At 35.5% G+C, this 22,066-nt stretch overlaps 2 protein-coding genes across 2 annotated transcripts; both read left to right on the top strand.

Annotated features, from left to right (window-relative positions):
- Positions 1-847: 847 nt before the first annotated feature.
- CARD16 (caspase recruitment domain family member 16) lies at positions 848-4,917 on the top strand. The gene is made up of 3 exons (XM_070623023.1): positions 848-874; positions 1,331-1,597; positions 4,737-4,917. The coding sequence occupies exons 1-3, from the start codon at positions 868-870 to the stop codon at positions 4,784-4,786; spliced, it is 324 nt and encodes a 107-aa protein (XP_070479124.1). The 5' UTR covers positions 848-867; the 3' UTR covers positions 4,787-4,917.
- LOC103559840 (caspase-13-like) lies at positions 4,789-21,624 on the top strand (the record flags this gene model as incomplete). Its single annotated transcript, XM_008533639.2, has 6 exons — positions 4,789-4,848; positions 5,812-5,985; positions 10,823-11,057; positions 12,196-12,339; positions 13,808-13,914; positions 21,403-21,624. Coding segments are annotated over 6 exons (819 nt in total), but the record flags the coding sequence as incomplete, so codon positions are not given.
- Between the last annotated feature and the right edge of the window lie 442 nt (positions 21,625-22,066).

The raw sequence follows: 22,066 nt of genomic DNA, 5'->3' as shown, positions 1-22,066 counted from the left end.
TTTTAATCACAGTGTTTGTGTTTTTGCTGTTGAGTTGTATAAGTTCTTTATATATTTTGGATATTAACCCCTTTAATTCATATGCAACCACAAAAGACCCCAAGTAGCCAAAACAATCTTGAGAAAGAAGAATAAAGCTGGAGGGATAACACTTCCTGATTTCAAACTATATTACAAGATTTTAGCAATCAAAACAGTATGGTACTAGCATAAAAGTAGACACATAGACCAATGAAACAGAATTTCAAACCCAGAAATAAACTCACACATATACAGTCAACTAATATTTGACAAGGGAGCCAAAAATATTCAATGGGATGGGATAATCTCTTCAATAAACGATGCTGAGAAAACTGGATTTCATATACAAATGAGTGAAATTGTACTCCTATCTTACACTGCTCACAAAAATTAATTCAAAATGGATTAGACTTAAATGTAAGACATGACACCACAAAACTCCTAGAAGAAAACATAAGGAAAAACCTCATTGACATTAGTCTTAGCAATGACTTTTTGGATATGACACCAAAAGCACAAGCAACAAAGGCATAAATAATTGAGTAATACTCCATCAAACTAAAAAGCTTCTTCACAGCAAAGGAAAGAATCGCAAAATTTAAAAGGCAACCTATAGAATACTACTTGATTCTTTCATAAGAAGAAGTCCGGAGAGGTAAAAAACAGAGTCTCATTTAAAAATATAAAAAGGCATAGATATACACAGCCATCCACATGAGCAATGCAATAGCTATGTCACAAGATCCTTGGAAACATTCCTTGCCCAACAGGAAGATCTTGATCACTTAGAGTATTTTTTTTTTCTTTACTTTTATCCTGCATCGTAAGAAGAGCACCACAGAGGTCATGGCTGGTAAAGTTTTTGTTTTGTTTTCTTTGTTTGTTTTTTCATCAGATTGTGTCTTTCGGAGGGAATATTTAGGGGACAGTATTGACTTCAAGTTTTTCTGCTGGACTCGGTATAGTTTGTGGGGGATCACCATGGGCTGTTGTCCCTAATAGGAGACTAAAAATGATGTAATTGTGACCGTGGAGCTCCTTGGGCTCCTGGTAACCCACCAAAGCAGAAGAAGGAGAATAGTTTGGATAAGTACAGTCTTATTTTAACTTAGCTGGGTTAGAATTCTGGGAGTGGGCATCCATGGGCTTAGAACGAATGGAAGAGATCTTAGCTATAGTAAATTAGTCATTCCTTGGGACATCTAACTAATACAGAAAGAATCTAGAAAAAAGAATCCTGGGTATTGAGGTGACACACTGATATTTCGTAAGATATTTATAAGTCTCAATGTTTCCGTACTGCCAACAGATAAGAGACTAAAGGAAAAAAGGAAAATATTTGTTAACTCAGTATCGGAGGACACAGTTGACAACTTGCTGGATGACTTACTAAGTGAAAAGGTGCTGAACCAAGAGGAGATTGAAATAGTGAAAAAGACAAATGTTACAACTATAGCCAAGGCCCGTGACTTGATCGACTTTGTGATCTGCAAAGGGTCCCGTGTCAGCCAAATATTTATTGACTATATCTGCAAGAGAGATTCCACCCTTGCTTACAAGTTGGAATTTTCTTCAGGTAAGATTCCTTGATTCTGTTTAAGGGATGTCTCAACTTGCCCTTGTATCTTGTTACTGAATTTCTGCCTTCTTATTCACTTGTTAGATCAGAGATGACTCATCAGCTCTTAACCTCATAGCTACTCACCATCAGGATAGCAATCATGTGCCACAGATCATACTAAACTGCTCTCTCTGTTCTCTTTTCCTTTGTCCCTGCAAAATGCTCCCAGTTTTCTGCTTCATGTTTGTACTACATGTTACTCTTTGTTTGAAGTATCATTATATTAGAGGGTAGTAATTCGATCCTATGGAAATAACTTGAAAGACTTTATTCTAATCTTCCCAAAGAAATGAAAGACAAAGACCTTTACTTTGTCATTGACAGTAGGCTTTTGTGGGTCATGAAGGCACCTGAAGAGAAATTGGATGCACTTTCCTCTCCTCTTCTCTCTACTTATTAGATTTAGACATGTTTTTAAGCCATTTCTCTGGCAACGTCTCCCCACCTGCCAAAATTTATAACTCAAGTTTTTCAATAATGATGTAACTAACATGCCATTTCTTCTGCATGAGTGGTGTCATTATTTTCCCTATTTTTTGTTTTTACAATTAGAAATCTTTCTCCTAGTCTTCACTGTGCCAAATCCAAATGCTTTTGCCTCATGAAAGAAACTAAATACTAGTGCCAACAGTCAGGGTAGTAGGGTCCAAAATAGAGTACTCAATAAAATGTCTTTCCATAACTTGAAACACTTTGCCCTCCCATTTTCATGAGGCCAAAGCCCACAATTCTTAACTTGGCACACATTCTACCTCTCCAGGCTCAGCTTGTATCCCACTTTGCACAACTGTCCATGTTCTATCTAATAAAACATAGTCTCACTTCAAGGGCCTTGTACTAAATTGATACTAGGACCTAGATGTCCTTCGACGTACCTTACCAGTGAGACACTCAGTTTGTGAAAAAATTTAGCTCAAAATTTAGCCTGAATTTCTTGAACTGACCAGTTCATTCATTCATTTTTCTCAACAAAAACTTCTGAGTAACTACTGCCAATGACTCTTTTTGACCTTGGGCATATGTAACTTTAAAATAAGACTCACATGTATTTGAGACTGTAGTGGGGAAGGGGTGACAATTAGAAGTAAAAAATAAGTAAAATTTTTGTAGATATTTATAGAGCTATAAAGAAAACTGAAATATGATAATGAGATAGCTTAGCATAGAAAATGACTGGAAGGTTACCTGGATTAGGTGGTCAGTTAAGGTCATGCTTATTACATGAATGACAAAAGCCAGTCTAGGTCCAGGGCAAGAAAACCACAAAAAGAGGGGATAGTAAGTGCTGGTAGAATGGATCTGGGGGATGAAATAGGTAGAGGATTAGGAAAATAGTGGAATCAAGGAACAACCTCTAGGTTTTCAGCTTGGTCAAATGAATGGATAGTGGTGTCATTTGTTAAGAAGCAGAAATGTGAGAAAAAGTTAATTAAGATGGTTGAGGCTATCAGGAGTTTGGATGCACTAATCTTGAGATGCTTATTATATCCAAGAGTAGATGGTAAGCAGAAAGTTGATTACATAAGTCTGGACCTCAGAAGAACTGGAGACATTAAGTTGGGAGCTATCTGTTTAGCATCATGGAACTGAATGAGGTCACACTGAGATAGAAAGCAAAAAAGAGGCCTATAACAAAGCACCAGGATGATTTCAGTAATGCCAGGAATCAAAGATAGCACTAAAATCTAGACTGAAACAACTCACCACAGTCTGCAGGAGCAATGGCAGCCAGGAAACATTGCTATTTTTTGATTTAATGTGAGCCATATATGTGTACATAATACCTAATTCTGATTCCATTGTTTTCTGAGTCCACATTATTTTTGTAGTAGCTAGACAGTAATAATGATAACACTTCTATAAAGCTTAACATATGCAAGCGCTATTCTAAGTACTTCTTGTATATTAGCTTACTGAATCCTCACAAAAATCTAAGGAGGAAGGTACTATTTTTGTCCTGACTTTCAGTCAAGGAAACTGAAGAACAGAGACATTAGGTAATCTATGTTCATATGGCTGCCAGGTAGCAGAAGGAAGATTCAAGTCTCTTTCCAAAATCCATCTTTGTGACTATTAAGTGGTAGCGACTCTTGAACAAGAAGGTCTTTCTATTCAGTGATGCTAAACTGATAAACTGGACATCTATGGGAATCCTGTTATTTGTGACTCTGCACCAAGCACACTGTTAATTTTGATTATTTTCTTACTCCACTCAATGTTTATAGTAATTAAAGGAAAAAGACCCCTTTGTCCAGTCTTTTTTCCTTCTTAGGGAGTCATTTTTGGCTTTTTGGTATCATTTCCCCAAAAGTAAACTAAAGATTAGTCAGAGGAGAAACGCCCATCAAGATTCTCCCGTCTGAATCTGCCCTCCTGATGGTCCTCAACACACTTGCTCCAGGACACTGACCTCTGCTCTGAGCTCTGGGTCTTCAGCAAGGACAGCTAACAATCCTCACCACTCCCAAGCACCACAGCAGGCCTCATGCTGCCCTGTTACTCAGCCACTCCACAACATCAACAACAAATAAAACATCTCCTCCATTGTTCAACTGAAGCAAGAACCCAGATTTTAAAAATAACCTTATGTAGAAATCAAGGAGAAACAAGAGTCAAATGTCTGTATCTATGTATAATGTGGGAAGAGAGGGAGGTACTTATACAAAACAAAAATCACTTCTAGGTATTCTCAGGGACTCGCCAGACAATCTTTCTAAATAAGAGACTAGATTTAAACGAGATTCTTAGTGAGTTCCAAGAATTGAGGCAGATCAATAGAATCTTGTTAGACCTCTTTCCTTCTAGTCTTCCCCAAAGAGTCACAGGCATGCATTTCTGCATCTTGGTACATCTCGGAACTAGATAACTTTCGCCACAAAGGGGCTGTCTGTCTGACCTGGCCACAATTCATCTATGTTGGACAAAACTATAACTCTTATAAGCTAAGATGTCTTCTTACAAAATTTTCTTCTATCCTTCGAGAGAATGAGTGCCCTTCTCTGTAATGGTTTCTAGGGTGATGTAAGGTATAGGGCCCAACAAAAGAGCCAGTATACCAGGTATCACAATTCTAATTGTTCCATGTCTTTTAAAGCCTTTCCAGAAACTCTTTCTAGACAGAGTCAGCATCCACAGGACCCATAGGCAAACTCAAGCTTTGTCCTCGTGAAAAATTCCTGGAAATATGCAAAACGGAGGCTGGAATGGTGAGGTACTCAACGAATGGAATGGGGAAGTAAAAAGAAGTGGAGTTTCCCTAGATATAAAATATGCAGCTGTCCTGAGAGTGATAAATCTTTTTTAGTGATGCTGTCTTGAAGCACTATAAGGGTTAAAAGATAATTGTAGGTAAGTATTTTATTCTAGTAGGAAAATTAGATATGCAATAATGAAATAATAATGCTGCAATGCATTATATATAAATGATAAAATATATATATATATTTATATGTGGATGTTATAAAAAGTAATGTCCCTTATAGGGACATAAAGATTAGTTACCATCAACCTGGACTGAAGTAGGTGGAAAATATCCTGAATGTTAAGAAGACTTGAGATGGATCTTGAGTATTACATGAGGTTTGCCTAAATGAAGGAGAGTGGAGAGGAAAGAGAGAAAATACGCTAACGCCCTCCACAAAACCGTTGAATAAAAGTTCCACATCTGTTCTTGTTCACCACTCTGGGGTTTTGCTTTCCTTTTTTTTTTGATGAGGAAGATTGGCCCTAAGCTAACATCTCTTGCCAATCTTCTTCTTTTTGCTTGAGGAAGACTGCCCCTAAGCCAACATCTGTGCCAACCTTCCTCTATTTTGTATGTGGGATGCCACCACAGCTTGGCTTGATGAGTGGTGTGCAGGCCCACTCCCAAGATCCGAACCTGCAAACCCCAGGCCACCAAGGCAGAGCGAACCCAACAACTACGCCACTGGGCTGGCCCCAGGTTTTGCTCTTTTAATCATATGTTGGGTTAGAGCCCATTCCCCATTCCTTTTGCTTGCTTTCAGAAACTCCTTCTACTGTCCATTAGCAGGAGAGTATAAAGAAACAGTTCTGGCAAAAGTTAGCAGCCAAACAAATAGCTGTCATATCCTTGAGAGTGTAACTCTGACTATGCTGTGGATATGCAAGAAGAAATGCCAGGCATCTAACTTGCCTTTGTTCTACAGATTTATCCAATAAGAAAGAAGGGGGACCGCACTCGTCTAGCCCTCATCATCTGTAACACAGATTTTGACCACTTCCCAAGGCGTAATGGGTGCAACCATGACATTATTGGGATGAAGGGGCTGCTTGAGGACCTGGACTACAGTGTGCATGTGGAAGAGAACCTCACAGCCACGGTAAGAGTCCCTCCTCTCTACAGTATATATAAACCTACATTACCATGTACCTCTAATGACTAACCAGCTTTGTAATTTGGGGCTATTTATTTAATTTATCTAGAAGCCACCTTTTAAAACTTTCAAATGGAAAATGAAAGCTAGTATCTATAATCATCTATACTTCCTTTGAGCAGTGTATATGTACATTACATGTATATGTATATATATACATGTGTATGTTTGCATGTGTATATATATTTCAGCCACAGTGTTGCCATTACTGTTTTAGCCATTTTATTATTATTAAAACAAAAGCCCCTCACTTTACTTTACTTAGGAATCACACACACACACACACATACATGTACACACACACATGCACAAACTTTTTGTTCCAGAATGTGGTGGTGTGGTGACAGCTGGAGAAGGGGTTCACCCGGAAGTCATTGTAGTCATAGAGGACACAGCCACTGAGAGAACTGTGGCAACACTGGGGTATGTGGGTATGTGGAGAAGTAGAACATCCTAACTCCTCTCTTCTAATGCTCTCTGATTTCTTTCAATCTTCTGCTCGTGCCTTCTATTAGCCAAACACAATTTGAAGCTTGTTAACAGGAGAGCCCAACAGGTGTGATTCATAGAGCCACAAAACAGGGATGATAAGAGCAGGGAATGAATCTAGGGATTGGAAGTAAAAAATAACAAGCACAGGAGAGTGATGTCAGTGAATATAGAGGAGTAGGAAATGCCAAGAATCCATCTCTCTCTCTTCCTGGAGAACAACTGTACTGACAGAAACAGTCTAAATTGACTGTTTTCAAATTCCCAAGTTTATTTGAACACTTGCAGTTTCTAGAGAACAGCTCAGCTGGTAAATTGCAGTTAATTTCAGTCAATTTCAGCTGTAAGCACAGTGGTTCCTACACATCCATCACCCCCAAGTCCTGTGGCAGGCAGCTGTGGGGACAGCAACCTGCATTTATGGTGTCACTTGATGGATCCAGAGTGGACAATAAGGACTTTGGCCTTCAAATATCAGGGTTCTGTATTCTGATGGTGTCATATCCTTGAGAGCTGTTTTGGATTACTGAAGGGTGGGCACAGAAACTGGATGCCGTTGTTTCCGTCCCCATGGACTGAAGTGGCTTCCAGGAGATTTAAAGTAGGTGCGCTAGGTATTTTTGGACATTCAAAAACAACCACAAATGCTGGAGAACTTAGAAACCTGTGCTCAGGTTCACAAAAACCTAAGACCAAGCTTTCACCTTAGGCTAATCTTTGGTACAGAGATACACTAAAACAATGATAACAACAACAGCAATTGCAAACCTTGGAACAAGGTGAGAAAGTGACTTCCAGAGTTATAACATTATAAAACTCCAATATCCAGTTTTTAACAAAAAATCACAAGGCATATGAAGAAATGGGAAAGCACAGGTCATTTAAAGGGAGAAAAATGAATGGAAAGAAATTATCCCTGAGGGAGCCCAGGTGGCAGATTTATTAGATAAGACTTAAAACAACTGTCTTAAAAATGCCCAAAAAGCTAAAGGAAGACATAAGCAAAGACAGGAATAAGATATATTAACAAAACGAGAATGTCAATAAAGAAAAACAATGAAATGGAAGCAAAAAGAAATTCTGGAACTGAAAAGTATAACTGAGCAGGATAGAAAAGCAAGAAAGAATAGCGATGAAACCAAAACTTGGTTCTTTGAAAAGATCGACAAAGTTGACAAAATTCTGGCTAAACTGACAAAGAAAAAGAAATAAAGAAGATGCAAATAAATAAAGTAAAAATGACTTTAGAGATATTAGTTCTGTTCCTACAGGGATAAAAAAGGATTATAAGGGAGTATTATGAACAATTGTACACCAACAAATTAGATAACATGGGTGAAATAGACAAATTCTTAGAAACACACAAACTAATAAGACTAAATCATAAAGATACACAAATTCAGAATAAATTTGGAATAGTAAAGAGATTGAATTAGTAAGGAGATTGAATTAGGGCAAAGAAAAGTCCTGGACCAGAGGTCTTCATTGGTGAATTCCACCGAACATTTGAAGAATTAACACTAATCTTTCTCAAACTCTTTGAAAAAGTTGAAGAGGAAGGAACACTTCCTAATGTATTCTGTAGGGCCAGAATTGCACTGATACTAAAGTTAGACAAAGGCATTATAAAATAGAAAATTGCAGAGCAATATCCCTTGTGAATATAGATGTAAAAATCCTCAACAAAATATTATTAAATGGAATCCAACAGAATATTAAAAGGATATTTACCCTGGTCAAGTGGGATTTGTCCCAAGAATGTAAGAGTGATTCAACTTAAGAAAATCAATCAATGTATTACATCATATTAATAGAATTGAATGAAGCAGTAAAAAGACATGATAATCTTAGTTGGTACAGAAAATGACATATGACAAGGTCAAACATTCTTTCATAATGAGAACTCCCAGAAAACTAGAAATAAAGAGAAAATTCCTTAGAATGATGAAAGCTATTTATGAAAAACCCACAGCTAACATTACACTCAATAGTGCAAGACTGAAAGCTTTCCCACTGAGATGAGGAACAATACAAGGGTACCCACTTTCACTGCTACTATTCAATATTGTAATAGAAGTTCTAGCCAGACCTGTTGGACAACAAAAATGGATAAAAGACATCTAAATTGTAAATAGAGGGGTAAAATTATCTCCATTCACGGGTGACATATCCTATATATAGAAAATATTAGAGAATTACAAGAAATCTGCTAGAACAAATAAATGAATTTAGCAAAGTTTCAGGGTACAAGATCAATATAGAAAAATTTGTCTTGTTTCTATACACCAGCAATAAACATATGAAAAGAAAATTAGAAAAGCAATTTCATTTACAATAGCACCTAAAATTATTAAATACTTAGGAATAAATCTAACAAAGAAGTTAAAAGACTTATATACTAAAAACTACAAAGTGTTGCTGAAAGAAGTTAAGGAAGATCTAAATAAGTGGCAACTCAACCTATTTTCATGACTTACTATTGTTAAGATGCTGATGTTCCCCAAAGAGATGCAACATAATTCCTATAAGAATTCCATAGGCCTTTGTTGTTTTAGAAACGGAAAAGCCAATCCTCAGATTCATATGGAATTGCAATGGGCCCCAATAGTCAAAGCCATCTTAGAAAAGAAAAATAAGATAGAAGGACTCATACCTCCCAACTTTGAAATATACTATAAAACTACAATAGTTAGAACAATGTGGTACTGGCATGAGGACAGACATATAGATGAATGGAATAGAATGGAGTAGCCAGAAATAAACCCTCATTTGTATGGTTAATTGTTTTTTGACAAGGATGTCAAGGCTATTCAAAGGGGAAAAGACAGTCTTTCAACAAATGGTGCTGGGAAAACTGGATATCCACATGCAAAAGAATAAACTTGGACCCTTGCCTTACACCATGTGTAAAACTAACTCAAAATGAATCAAAGATATAAACTTAAAAGCTAAAACTATAAAACTATTAGAAGAAAACTTTGGAGAAAATCTTCATAACATTGGATTTGGAAACAACTTCATGGATGTCATCAAAAGAATAGTCAATAGTTGAAAAAAATAGATAAACTTGACTTTATCAAAATTAAGAACTTTTATGCTTTGAAGAAAACAATCAATAAAGTGAAAAGACAATCTAAAGGATGGTAGAAAATGATTGCAAATCTTATATCTGATAAAGGACTAATATTTCTAATAGATATAAGACTTTCAAAGCTCAACAACAACAATGGAATATAAACAACCCAGCTCAAAAGTGGGCAAAGGATTTGAATAGTTATTTCTCCAAAGAAGATATACAAAAGGTCAATAAGCACATAGAAAGATGCTCAGTATTATTAGTTACTAGGGAAGTTCAAATCAAAAGAACAATAAGACACCACTTCACACCTACTAGGTAGGCTACTAGAAAGAAACATACATATGAAAAATAAAAAGTATTGGCAAACGTGTGGGGAAATTGGAACCCTGTGCATTGCTGGTGGGAATGTAAAATGGTGCAGCCAGTGTAGAAAACAGTTTGGCTGTTTCTAAAAATGTTATACTACTATACAACCCACCAGTTCCACTGCTAGGTATATATCCAAAAGAATTGAAAGGGATTTGAAAAGATATTTGTACACCAATGTTCATGGCAGCATTATTCACAATAGCTAAAAAGTGGAAACAATTAAAGTGTCTATCAACAAAGGAATGGATAAACAAAATATCGTATATACATACATAAAATGGAATATTATTCAGCCATAAAGTGGAATGAAATTTTGATATATGCTAGGACATGAATGGGTTTTGAAAATATTATGTTTAATGAAATGTCAGAAAAAGAACGACAACTATTGTATGATTCCACTTACATGATGTAGCTAGAATATGCAAATTCATAGAGAAAGAAAGTAGGATAGAGTTTACCAAGGGTTAGGAGAAGGGGATAGGAGGAGTTATTGTTTAATGGATACAGAGGTTTTGTTGGGGATGATGAAAAAGTTTGGGTATAGATAGTGGTGATGTATATAGAACACTTTAAATGTATTTAATGCCACTGAATTGTACAGTTATGAATGGTTACAATGATAAATATTATGTATATTGTGAAATACTTGTCAGAATTATTGCAGTAATTATGACATTAACAGAAGCCACAACAAAATAACAATGGCCATTTCTGAGAACATTCTATATATTGGACACTGTAAAGTGCCAGGCACTTTCCATCTATTCTTTGTATTGCTCAAAGCATCACTGGTAGAAAAGGTTGGTATCATGATCTGGTGTTTAAAGATTTACTCTCTTTCAGGCCATGAAGTTGGTGCTAAGGACATTTGCCACCCGCCCAGAGCATGAGTCCTCAGATAGCACATTCTTGGTGTTCATGTCTCATGGCATCCTGGATAGAATCTGTGGGACTATGCACAGTGATGAAAAGCCAGATGTGCTATCTTATGACACCATATTCCAGATTTTCAACAATCGAAACTGCTCCTATCTTAAGGATAAACCCAAGGTCATCATCATCCAGGCCTGCAGAGGTGGTAAGTTCTGATGGGGTGCAAGGGACAAGGAGATGCGTGTCATGTAAGGTTGTACTATGTGTTTTATATCTAGTGAAAATGACTTTGTGCCTCACTTTAGTGCAATTATACCGAATAAATGTCTTTGGAAAAAATAGTTAGGGGTGATAATAGAGAAATTGGTATACAAGTTAAATATAATTGCCATCTACTCTCAGTGAACCATAGCAAGTGATGATGATATTGTTAACTCTAAATAAACTTTGCATAGAATTATTAAAGTGGTGGCATGAAATGACTTTAATTTCAACATTTGCTTATCAAAATTTTATGATCTTTGACCCAAGAAGTGTTTCACATGATAGTGAGGGATCAAAATTTAATACAATGCTAAGTAAGTGAAAGAAGCCAGACCTCAAAGTCTACAGATTATATGATTCCATTTGCATGGCATTAGGAAAAATGTAAAAGTAAGGGGACAAAATCATGTCAATGAATGACAGGGGCAATCCTTCCAGAGAATGGAAGGATTATTCTGTATCTTGATTGCACTGGTAGTTACATGATCATATATATTTATCAAAACTAGTTAAACTCTACACCTAAAAAGAGTGAATTTTACTGTATGTAAATTATACCTCAATAAACCAAAACCAAATTATTATGGCATTGCTTTCTCCCATAAATATTTTACTTCAAACTTTAACATAATTATATCCCTCAGGGGATGGCTTAGAAGGTAGAAGCAGCAATGGGAAAGGAATGAGAATGAAAAGACTGTTTTTGAATCTTGCATCTGTTGTTGAATAGAGCAAATACTCCCTTCCTTGACTTTGCACTGGGTTAACTTACTATCATTAAACCTCAAACTGCTCACTTCACTTAGAAATAGTCAATAGTAGTTTTTAGCACCATTAATGCTTCTGAATAATAGGTACCTTCCAGCTTCAGAAGGGAGTTGCTATTCATTTACATCCTGTTAGATGTGAATAAAGTTGTAAGCCTTTACTCTGTATGCATGTGTGTGTGTGCGTGTGTGTGGACGTGCATGCAGTGAATTGGCACACCTTCGTGAAAGAATATCCTGTTTATTTAGCTGTCAAAGGATTGGTAAAATAGGTTCAGCAGTGAATAACATAACAAGTCAGTGTTTCTTCAGCAAACAGTGGAGAACTGTGGGTCAGTGACTTTCCAGCAGCCTCAGCAGACAGCTCTGCACAGTCTCCAGAGGATGTACAGGATGATGGTGTTCGCAAGGCCCACGTGGAGAAAGATTTCGTTGCTTTCTGCTCCTCAACCCCACGTATGTGTCTTTCATTTGTAGGCAAGGATTTGCGGAGATGAGGCTTGCCTACCTGCATGATTTGGCCCATGATCCCAGGAAAGAACACAGGCTAAACGTCTTTGGAAGGCATTTTTAAAGGAATAGAGAGCTCATCCAAGTTTCTGCAGCTTTGTTTTATAGCTTCTTTATAGTCACCCAATCTCCTCCTACCTTTCCATCCACTCAGGTGCCAGTGTGCCATGGCCTGTGAGTAAGGGGTCAGCCAGTAAGCACACAGCAGGATTGGTTTAGTGAGTCTACTGTGTGTCACAGCATTGTTACTGCTGAGATTTTAAAAAGAAAAAGGGGACATGAGCTCCTTTGCAGATAGTATATTTTCTAGTTTGGAAAATAAGAAATATAAATATGAAATATTGTTAAAAGATTATCCAATAATCAATAGCACTTGGTAAAGCGAGATTACAATGTAGGGGTAGTAAAGAGTTTTCGAGAATCTATTCCAAAACCCACCATGTTTAAGGTGATATAACTTGAAAAAGAAGATAGTATAATAGGGAGAATAGTACTATCTAGCCCGGACAAAAGTAGACAGAATTTCTAAAATGCTCAAGCAAAAGCTTATTCTTACTTAATATGTATTATTTATTTTACTTTTTATATATGTATATATATATTCTTATTTAATCTTTAGCAAATCTGTGTCAGGTAAACACTATTATCTCACTCACAGAGATAAGGAAACTAAAGCTTACAATAATCATATAAATTGCCTGAATAAACACTGGTAGTATTTTGCCAGATATGAATCGAAGTCAGCTTGATTCTGAAGTTTAGGTTATTTTGGCTAAACCAACAAAAACAATAGAAAGCCTATATTATGTAGAATCTTGAACCATTCCAAAGTCAGAAACATGTAGACTTTTGTGCCCAGAAATGGGCTGCTAAAAGACCAGAACGTAACAGCCTTAGCAAAAGCAGTCTCTCGGTGATTCATCTAGGAATTGAACCAACCACTGTTAACTCAGAGAGAACACCTTCAGGGTTACCTGCTGGCTGTCCTGTTATCTAAAGAGGCCATCAATGTTGTGGTATTGAAGCATCTTCTGAGCCAGACAGACATGGGTTCAATAACTGTTCCATCAATTTGTAGCTGTTCCACCTTGAGAAAATTTTCCAGATTAAGTGAGAGAACATTTGCTAGAAAATGTGATAGTATCAATTTAAACATATCTATTTTAGATTTTGAACCATAGAACTGTGATTCTAGAACTCTATTCCCTGATCTGTGGTGCTATAACTTTTACATGATGTCTTTTATGCTTCTCTCTAAATCCACCATGTTACTTTGTATTTAAAGCTAAGTACAGAGATCTCAGTCTTTATTTTTCCTACTTGCTTAAGTCTGTTTAGAAATATTTACAATCTATGACTTTTCTGAAAGGATGAAGGCTGTAACTCAAGATTTATCATTTCCTTTTATGCACAGATAATGTTTCTTGGAGAAGTGCACGTGGTTCTCTCTTCATTACACAACTCATAAATTATGTTCAAAAATATTCTTGGTGCTGTCACCTAACAGAAATATTTATGAGGGTAAGTAACACATTGTATGTTATGCTATTTATTCATTCATACAAGCCAAAGCAAATGTGTATGATAACCCACCTGCATATTTTACACAAATGGTAGAATATTATTCACACTGAGGCACACCTTGCTTTTTAATTATTTCCAAAGTACTAGGCTCTGGTAGGTAAAGAAAGTTAATACATGTTGCATCTCTGTATTCAAAATATTAATTTGGGAGATAAGGAAGAGATAGCGAGAAATACAGAGTGCAGAATATTTGAAGAGAAAATTATAATCTGTGGAGATGATGTAGTATGGAATAATATTTACTTAAATATTTGGAATCACAGAAAATATTGTGGTATAAAAATTTATTTTTGATAAATATTTTTGATTTCCTTTGTAAATAAGAACTAAGGCTTCCTGATGCAGATAAAAACAGTAAAAAAAGAACAGACAGAGTCTCTTATGTCATAGCTAATATTCTAGTAGGAGATATAGGTAGTAAAGATCACATTATTCAAAAATATGTCATTTCCAATTTTTAGGGAAATGAACAACAGAGTTTTGTGAGAGAGAATAAGGGAAAAGTTCTATGTTAGATATGGCTATCAGTAAAGTATAAGGTTAGTGGAATAGGACAATTTGTGTGCATTTTTGACTGGCATAAAAAGTATTCACTGGTCAATAAAAAGTGTTTAATGGAAGAGAGATGGGAGGGAGTGGGTAATGAGTGAAAAAAGAATCTGAGGTAAGGTCTTAAGGAACAAGAATTTGGGATGGAATTCTCAGAGGACTGAGAGGAACAAGTCTTGATGAGGATTAGAGAGAATCTCCTAGGTTAGGGTCTCCAGTGCATAAACCCTGAGGTGAAAACTTGTGGTTGAAATCCAGGGGTCAGAGACGCCTGCTTCTAGCCAAGATGGCCTAGCAGAGACTAGATTTACGCTTATGTCTAAAACAAACAAACCAAGAAAAAAACCAAGACAGACAAAATATATGAAGCAATAGTTTTCAAAACCCTGGACATTAGGCAATGAAGGACATTGATCCTGAGAAATGAGAAACAAACAAGTCTGAGCCCTGCGATGACCTCAGCTTATGATTTTGAGAGAGTTTTCAGGCCACAGTACAGAGAGGCAGAATCCAGTGGACTCCTCAAGTTGAGGAGGCAGAACTGACGATCCTGAAAGAGTGAAGTGGTCAGAGTTCATGGAACAGAATGTCAAAGAGGAGAAAGCTACAGAGAGAGAGAACTCTGGAGACCTTCAGAGGGTCCCCATCAAGAATTTAGTAGAGAACTGTTCAGCGTCTGTGAGGAAACTACTGAATTAGAGGAAAGACTACCCTAAGGGGTTAGAAGGAGAAACAGTATGGTGCACATAGACCCAGGAATAGTGTCTACTGCCACCAGCCAGACTGGAAAAGTCTCATAATTTGCCTGCAGAGTACTCAGAAGGGTCTTGCCTAAGTTGTGGGGAATAAGGAACCTTGAAATAAACAATTTGCTAGTCCTTTCCAATAGATCTAAAAGCAAGACTCAAAAAGATCAAACTGCTCCCAAGTAACTTAATGCATCCAAGAACAAAGCACAAAAATACATACAAAAATATCCAGAACTTGAAAATATAAAATTCAAAATATATAATATCCAATAAAAATACAAGGGATGCAAAGAATCAGGAAAATAAAACCCACAATTGGCAGAATAATCAATCAATCAAAACTTATCTGTAACTGGCATAGATGTTAGGATTAAGCAAAAAGGACAATAAACAGTTATTGTAACAGTATTCCATACATTCAAATAGATAAGTAGAGTCATGGAAGATGTAAAAAGATGTAAATTGCATTTTGACATATGAAAACTAGAATATGTGAGCTGGAAAATATACTGGATGAAATTAAAGCAGATTAGATATTGTAGAAGAAAAAAATAATGATTTTGAAGAAACTGTACAAGATGAAGCACAGAGAGCAACAACAAAAATACAACAAAAAAAATAAAATCACCAGTGAGCTGTGAGACAAATTTAAAAGGCCTAACACATGTAAGTGGTGTCCTGCAGGGAAAGAAACAAAATAACATTTGAAGAAATAGCAGCCAAAATGTTTCCAAATGTATTAAAAACTATAAACCCACAGATTCAAAAAGGGCAACAAACAGGAAGTATGAAAAAAGCTTAAAAAATACATTAAGGCCCATCTTGGTCTAATTTCTCTAAACTGTTGATAAAAAGATAATCCTAAAAGTAAAGAGAAAAAAGAGACATACTACATACAGTAAAGTATGGCAAGAAACAAAGTAAATAATGGTAGCAGATTAATTATCAGAAACAATTCATGCTAGAAAACAATAGTGAAAGACAAAAAAAAAGGTGATTCTAAAATTCTAAGTTCAGAAAAACATAAAAAATATATATACACTTTTGCTGAGGAAGATTCGCCCTCAGCTAACATCTGCTGCTAATCTCCCTTTTCTTTTTACTTGAGGAAAATTAGCCCTGAGCTAACATCTGTGCTGATCTTCCCCTATTTTGCATGTGGGCCATCACCCCAGCATGACTGCTGAGTGCTGTAGGTCTGTGCATGGGATCCAAACCTGTGAACCCATGCTGCCAAAGCAGAGAGAACCGAACTTAGCCACTATACCACAGGGCCAACCCCATAAAAATATTTTTTAAAAACAAAGATAAAGTAGCGACATTTTCAGCCATACAAAGCTGAAATATTCTATCACTGGCAAACCAGCGCTATAAGAAACGTTAACGAAAGTCAGTTACACAGAAGGAAAAAGGTAACATATGGAAATATAGATCTACGGGGAGGAATGGAAGTATTGGGAACGGTAAGCACATGCACAAATATACATATTTGTTTTCCTTTTAAAGACACTCTTTAAAGCAAAATTGATGGTGTAACAAAAATAACACAAGGTGAGACTGTGATAAGTGAAAGTTTTATACTATAAAACCTGAATTAACTACTAAAAGAACAAAATAAGGAATTATAGCTAATAAGCCAACAAAAGACATAAAGCAAAGTCATAACAATACTTAATCCAAGGGAAAGCAGAAAAACTGGAAGGGAAAAAAAGAACAAATACAAATTTTAAAAATTAGTGAGGTGAAAGATTTAAACTTAACTTTATAAATAATCACATTAAATGTAAATGATATCAATACATAAATCAAATGTTAGACATTGTGAGATTGCATTAAAAAAACAAGACTTGCTCTCTATATCAAACACACTTTACATATAATGAGACAAATCTTTTAAATGTAAAATGATAGAAAAAGTGTATACCACACTAACACTAATCAACAATAAACTAGAATAGGTTATTAGAGTCGGATAAAATAAATGTCATATCAGAGAATATTAGGAGGAATAAAACTGTGTATAAGGATTATGGGATCAACTAATGGGAAGGACATAAAAATTCGAAATATTTAGGCACTTAACAGCAGTTTTAATATGTAGGAACCAAAAATGGATAGAACTGCAGAGAGAAATAGACAAATCCATGGCTAGAGTCAGGGATTTCATTACCACTCTCTCAATATTTGATAGAACAAGGGCACAAAAAATGAAAGACAGAGAAGATATGAACAGCATAACTAAACAACTTGAGCCAATGGTGTGTATACAGCACTCCAATCGACAATAGTAGAATACATAATCTTTCCAAGTGCACATGAAATATTTACCAAAATAAAACATATTTTGGACCACAAAACAAGTTTTAATAAGTTTATAATGATTTCAGTCATACAGAGTATGTTCCAGCCAAAATGGAATCAAATTAGAAATCAATAATAAGAAAGTCTATAGAAAATCCAAATATTTAATAATCTACTTCTAAAAAACACATGGATCAAAGGAGAAATTAAAATGGAAATTAGAAATCAATTTTAACTGAATGCCAATTAAATACAACACTTCAAAAACTATGAGATGCTACTAAAGAACTATTTAGGAAGAATTTTAACCCCAAATGATGAAATTAGTAAACAAGAAATGTCTCAAATTGATGACTTCATTTTCCGTCTTACAACACTAGAAAAAGAAGAGCAAATGAAAAGAAGAATAAGAAAAAAAGGAAATAACAGAGGTAAGAATGGAGATTAATAAACTGGAAAATATAGAAACAGTAGAGAAAATAAGTGGAATCAAAAGATTATTCTTCTAGAAAATTAACAAAATTGATAGAAGTAAACAGACAATAAGAAAAAAAGTGGTGAAAACTATTATCAAGAATGAACAAGAAAAGCTGACATCATTATGATTCTACAGATAGTAAAAAGATAAGGGAATATAACGAATAACATTATGCAAATAATTGCTACAACTTATATGAAATGGATACATTCCTTGAAATACACAAACTATGAAATCTCAGTCAAGAATGAGCAAATAACCAGAACAGCCCTATATAAATTAGACAGATAAAACTTGTACTTGAAAACATTCCCACAAAGAAAACTCCAGGCCCAGACGGCTTCAGTTGTGAATTCTACCAAACATTTAAAGAAGATATAATATCAATTCTATACACATTCATCCAGATAATTAAGAAGTAGGAAATATTTCAAAAACGGTTTTAAGGGACCAGCATTTTGCTGCTAACAATACTAGATAAAGACATTATAAGAGTGGGAAAATACAAATATTCCTCCTGCATGTAGATACAAAATTCCTAACAAAATTTTAGCAGGCAAATCTAACAATATATAAAAAGCAAAATACCTCATGACCAGGTATGGTTTATCCCAGGAACGTAAGGTTGACATAGCATTTGAAAAATTAATCACTATAATTCCTTATTTTCATAAATGAAAGAGAGAAAGAAACAAAAGAGAAAGAGAGAGAGAAAAATAAAGAAAGATAAGAAAGAAAAAAAGAAAATCCACATGACCATTTCAATAGACACAGAACAAACATTTGACAAAATCCAAATTCCCTTTGTTATAAAAGACTCTCAGATACCTGGAAGGAGAACTTTCTTGTAGTGATGAAGAATATCTATGAAAACACTACAACTAATATGATATTTAATGACAGAAGACTGAATAATTACCCCCTAGGATTGGAAATGAGACATCTCTATGCCTAAGTCTCTATTGTAAAAATGGGAATAAGGGTAGCATCTTTCTGGTAGGACTGAGATATGGATTTAATGAAATATTGCGCACTAATGCCCCGGTAGAGGTTCTGGCACACAGCAAGTCTTCAAGCACTGAAAGCTGGTGACTGTCTGCGCAATGGTAGGGAGGTGGGTTACACAGGAAAAACTTGAAGAAAGAAATAGAGATAAAGAAAATAAAGGAAAATGTTAATAATTTGAGCTGACCATACTATTGTTCATTTTACTGCTTTTTTCAAATTTTCTGTATGATTAGAAAAATATTTACAATAAAAGTTTTGGGAAAAAAAATTCGCGTCCAGAAATAGACTCAAGCATGCATGGACAACTAACTTTTGGCAAAATTATGAAAGCAATTCATCGGTGAAGAGAGTGTTTTTAACAAATGGTACAAGGACAATTGGATATCCATATGTAAAAATAGTGAACACCTATTCACTCAAGAACCATATGCAAAAATTAACCCCAAATGTACCTGAGACCTAAATATAAAACCTACAATTATAAATCTCCTAGAATGAAAATTAGGAGAGAATTTTTTGTGACCTTGGGTTATGCACTTATTAGCCATGAAGCCAAAAGCATGATCCATTAAAAAATGATAAATTTGACATAAAAAATAAGGTTGCCTCTTCTTCTAAAGACATATTTAGGAAATTAAAGAGACAATACAGATTGGAAGAAAGTGTCTGATTTTTTTTCATAATATAAAAATAACTTTTATTCATGACATGTAAAGCTTTATAATATATAAAACTTTTATTCATAATATATAAAAAACAAAGAAGTCTCAATACTCAAATATGGGAAAAATAAAACTAAAACAATCACAAAAAATTTGAACAGACATTTCACACACACACACAAACTCATGGCAAAGTAGTACATGTAAAGATGTTCATAAGTCATGAGGAAAAAGCAAATTAAAACTGAAATGATTAATAATGAACACCTTTTAGAATGGATAAAATTAAAAAGACTGAGCACACTAAAAGTTGGGATGTTTAGGGGGGAACTGAAACACTCATACAGTGCTAGTGAGAATGTGAAATAACCCATCCACTTTGGAAAATACTTCAAAAGGCTCTTCAATAGATAATCACACACCCACCACATGATGCAACTATTCCTGTTCTAGATATTTACCCCAGAGAAATGAAAGTATGTGGTCATAAAAATACTTTAACATGAGTATTCATAACAACTATATTTGTAATAGCTCAAAACTGGAAACCAACTAAATGGAACAATTAAAAGGACAAATAATGGTGTAACCATAGAGTGGAACATTGCTCAGCCATAAAAAGGAATCAACTATTGGTGCATATAACTTCATGGGTAAATCTCAACATAATTAGGCTGAATGAAAAAGGTGAGATTAAAAAACTATACCTAATGAATGATTTTGTTTATATGAAATTCTAGAAAATACAATGTCACCTGTATTGACATAAGCACATCATTATTTGCTTGGGAATTGGGGGGACAGTTTGGAAAGGAGAAATTACAAAAGGTTGTGAGAAAACTTCTGAAGATGATAGACATGTTTATTACATTAATTGTGACGATGTTTTACCAGTATACGTATATGTCAAAACTTATGAAATTGTTCACTTTGAATATGTGCAGTTTATGTCAATTTTACTTCAATAAAGCTCTTCTTTTTCAAATCTGGAGATCAGAAATAGAGTTAATGGAATAATTGAGGTTGATGGATGTTGAATTTGTTGTCATAATAAACTACCACAGACTTAGTGGCTTAAATAATAGAAATGGATTTCTCACAGCTCCGGAGGCTGGAAGTCTAAGATCAAGGTGTCAGGAGGGTGGTTTCTTCTGAGGCCTTTCTCCTTGGCTTTCAGTTGGCCTCCTTCTCACTGTGTCCTCACATGAGCTTTTCTCCGTGCACTCACGTTCCTGATGTCTCTCCTTGTGCCCAAACACGCACCAGTCAGACTGGATTAGGGTGCCCTCTAATTGCCTCATTTTAACCTACCCACCTTTTGAAAGGCCCTATGTCCAAATATATCCACAATCTGAGGTACTAGGGTTAGTGGCTTCGATGCACCAGTGTACAGATTTTGGGGGAACATAATTCAGCCCATAACACTGGGGTCTTGAACTCAGTGGGAATTTATTTGAAGGTAGGGTTTAGGCTCTGACTTAGGGTATCAAGTTACAGATGTCAGTCAGGAATTGTCAGCATAATTAAGGGCTTGATCACTTTTTAGGTTGTTATAGCTATTCTTCCCTCACTTATCTACAAAAGTCCTCAGTCCTGATCATCCTCATGTTGGCCAATGGTGCGATGGGCTCTATTTCTGAACAAGGGGCGGGACTCAAAACTTTCTTTTTATTTTCAGGTTCAACGATCATTTGAAGAACCAGGTGTTAAAACCCAGATGCCTTCACTTGAAAGACAAACAATGACCAGACATTTTTACCTCTTTCCAGGCAATTAAAATTAATAAGTACCTACAGATGATGTTAGCAAATCAAGAAATCGACAATACCAGGGGACAGAGTGGGGTAATAGTTTGTGCTCAAATGGACTACACAATATTTTCTATTTATTGTTTTATTCTTGCCTTCTTCTAATATCCATCAAAAAGAAAATTTTGTCTTTTGGCCATGGACTAGTAACTGATATTATCATTATCTTTCTGCCATAAATATTTCAAAAAGTACGCAAAGAATTTGGTACAGCTATTTTCATATATTGGACAACAGGAAGTACAGGAGTGCTTTTACTAAGAGAAGAGAAACAAATAAGGTAAACCCTAAAATTATGCCTCTGCCATTCATGGTTTTATGCCAAAACAAAATTTCTGGTATACAGTGCAGGAAGGGATAACAAGCAAAGTGTGGCAGTCTCATTGAGACAGGAAACAGAGATCAGAATTCAGGGATGTTGAGGCATCTGAAATGTGAAGGATTGAATTCCGGAGGTGAGGGAGATATACAGAGAAAGCACTCCAAATAGCTATAGAGTGGTCCTCTTGAGTCATTGGCTGAATATTTAATTCT

This window comes from Equus przewalskii, chromosome 6 (genome assembly GCF_037783145.1).
Source record: "Equus przewalskii isolate Varuska chromosome 6, EquPr2, whole genome shotgun sequence".
Lineage (NCBI taxonomy): Eukaryota > Metazoa > Chordata > Mammalia > Perissodactyla > Equidae > Equus > Equus przewalskii.
The sequence above is the reverse complement of the archived record's forward strand: the minus strand, read 5'-3'. Positions and strand labels throughout refer to the sequence as shown.

What these genes read in the sequence shown, in the direction of transcription:
- CARD16 (XM_070623023.1), top strand. An exon ending in CAAGTTGGAATTTTCTTCAG is followed by an intron (nt 1,598 to 4,736) that starts GTAAGATTCCTT and finishes TGTCTTTTAAAG; the next exon opens with CCTTTCCAGAAACTCTTTCT.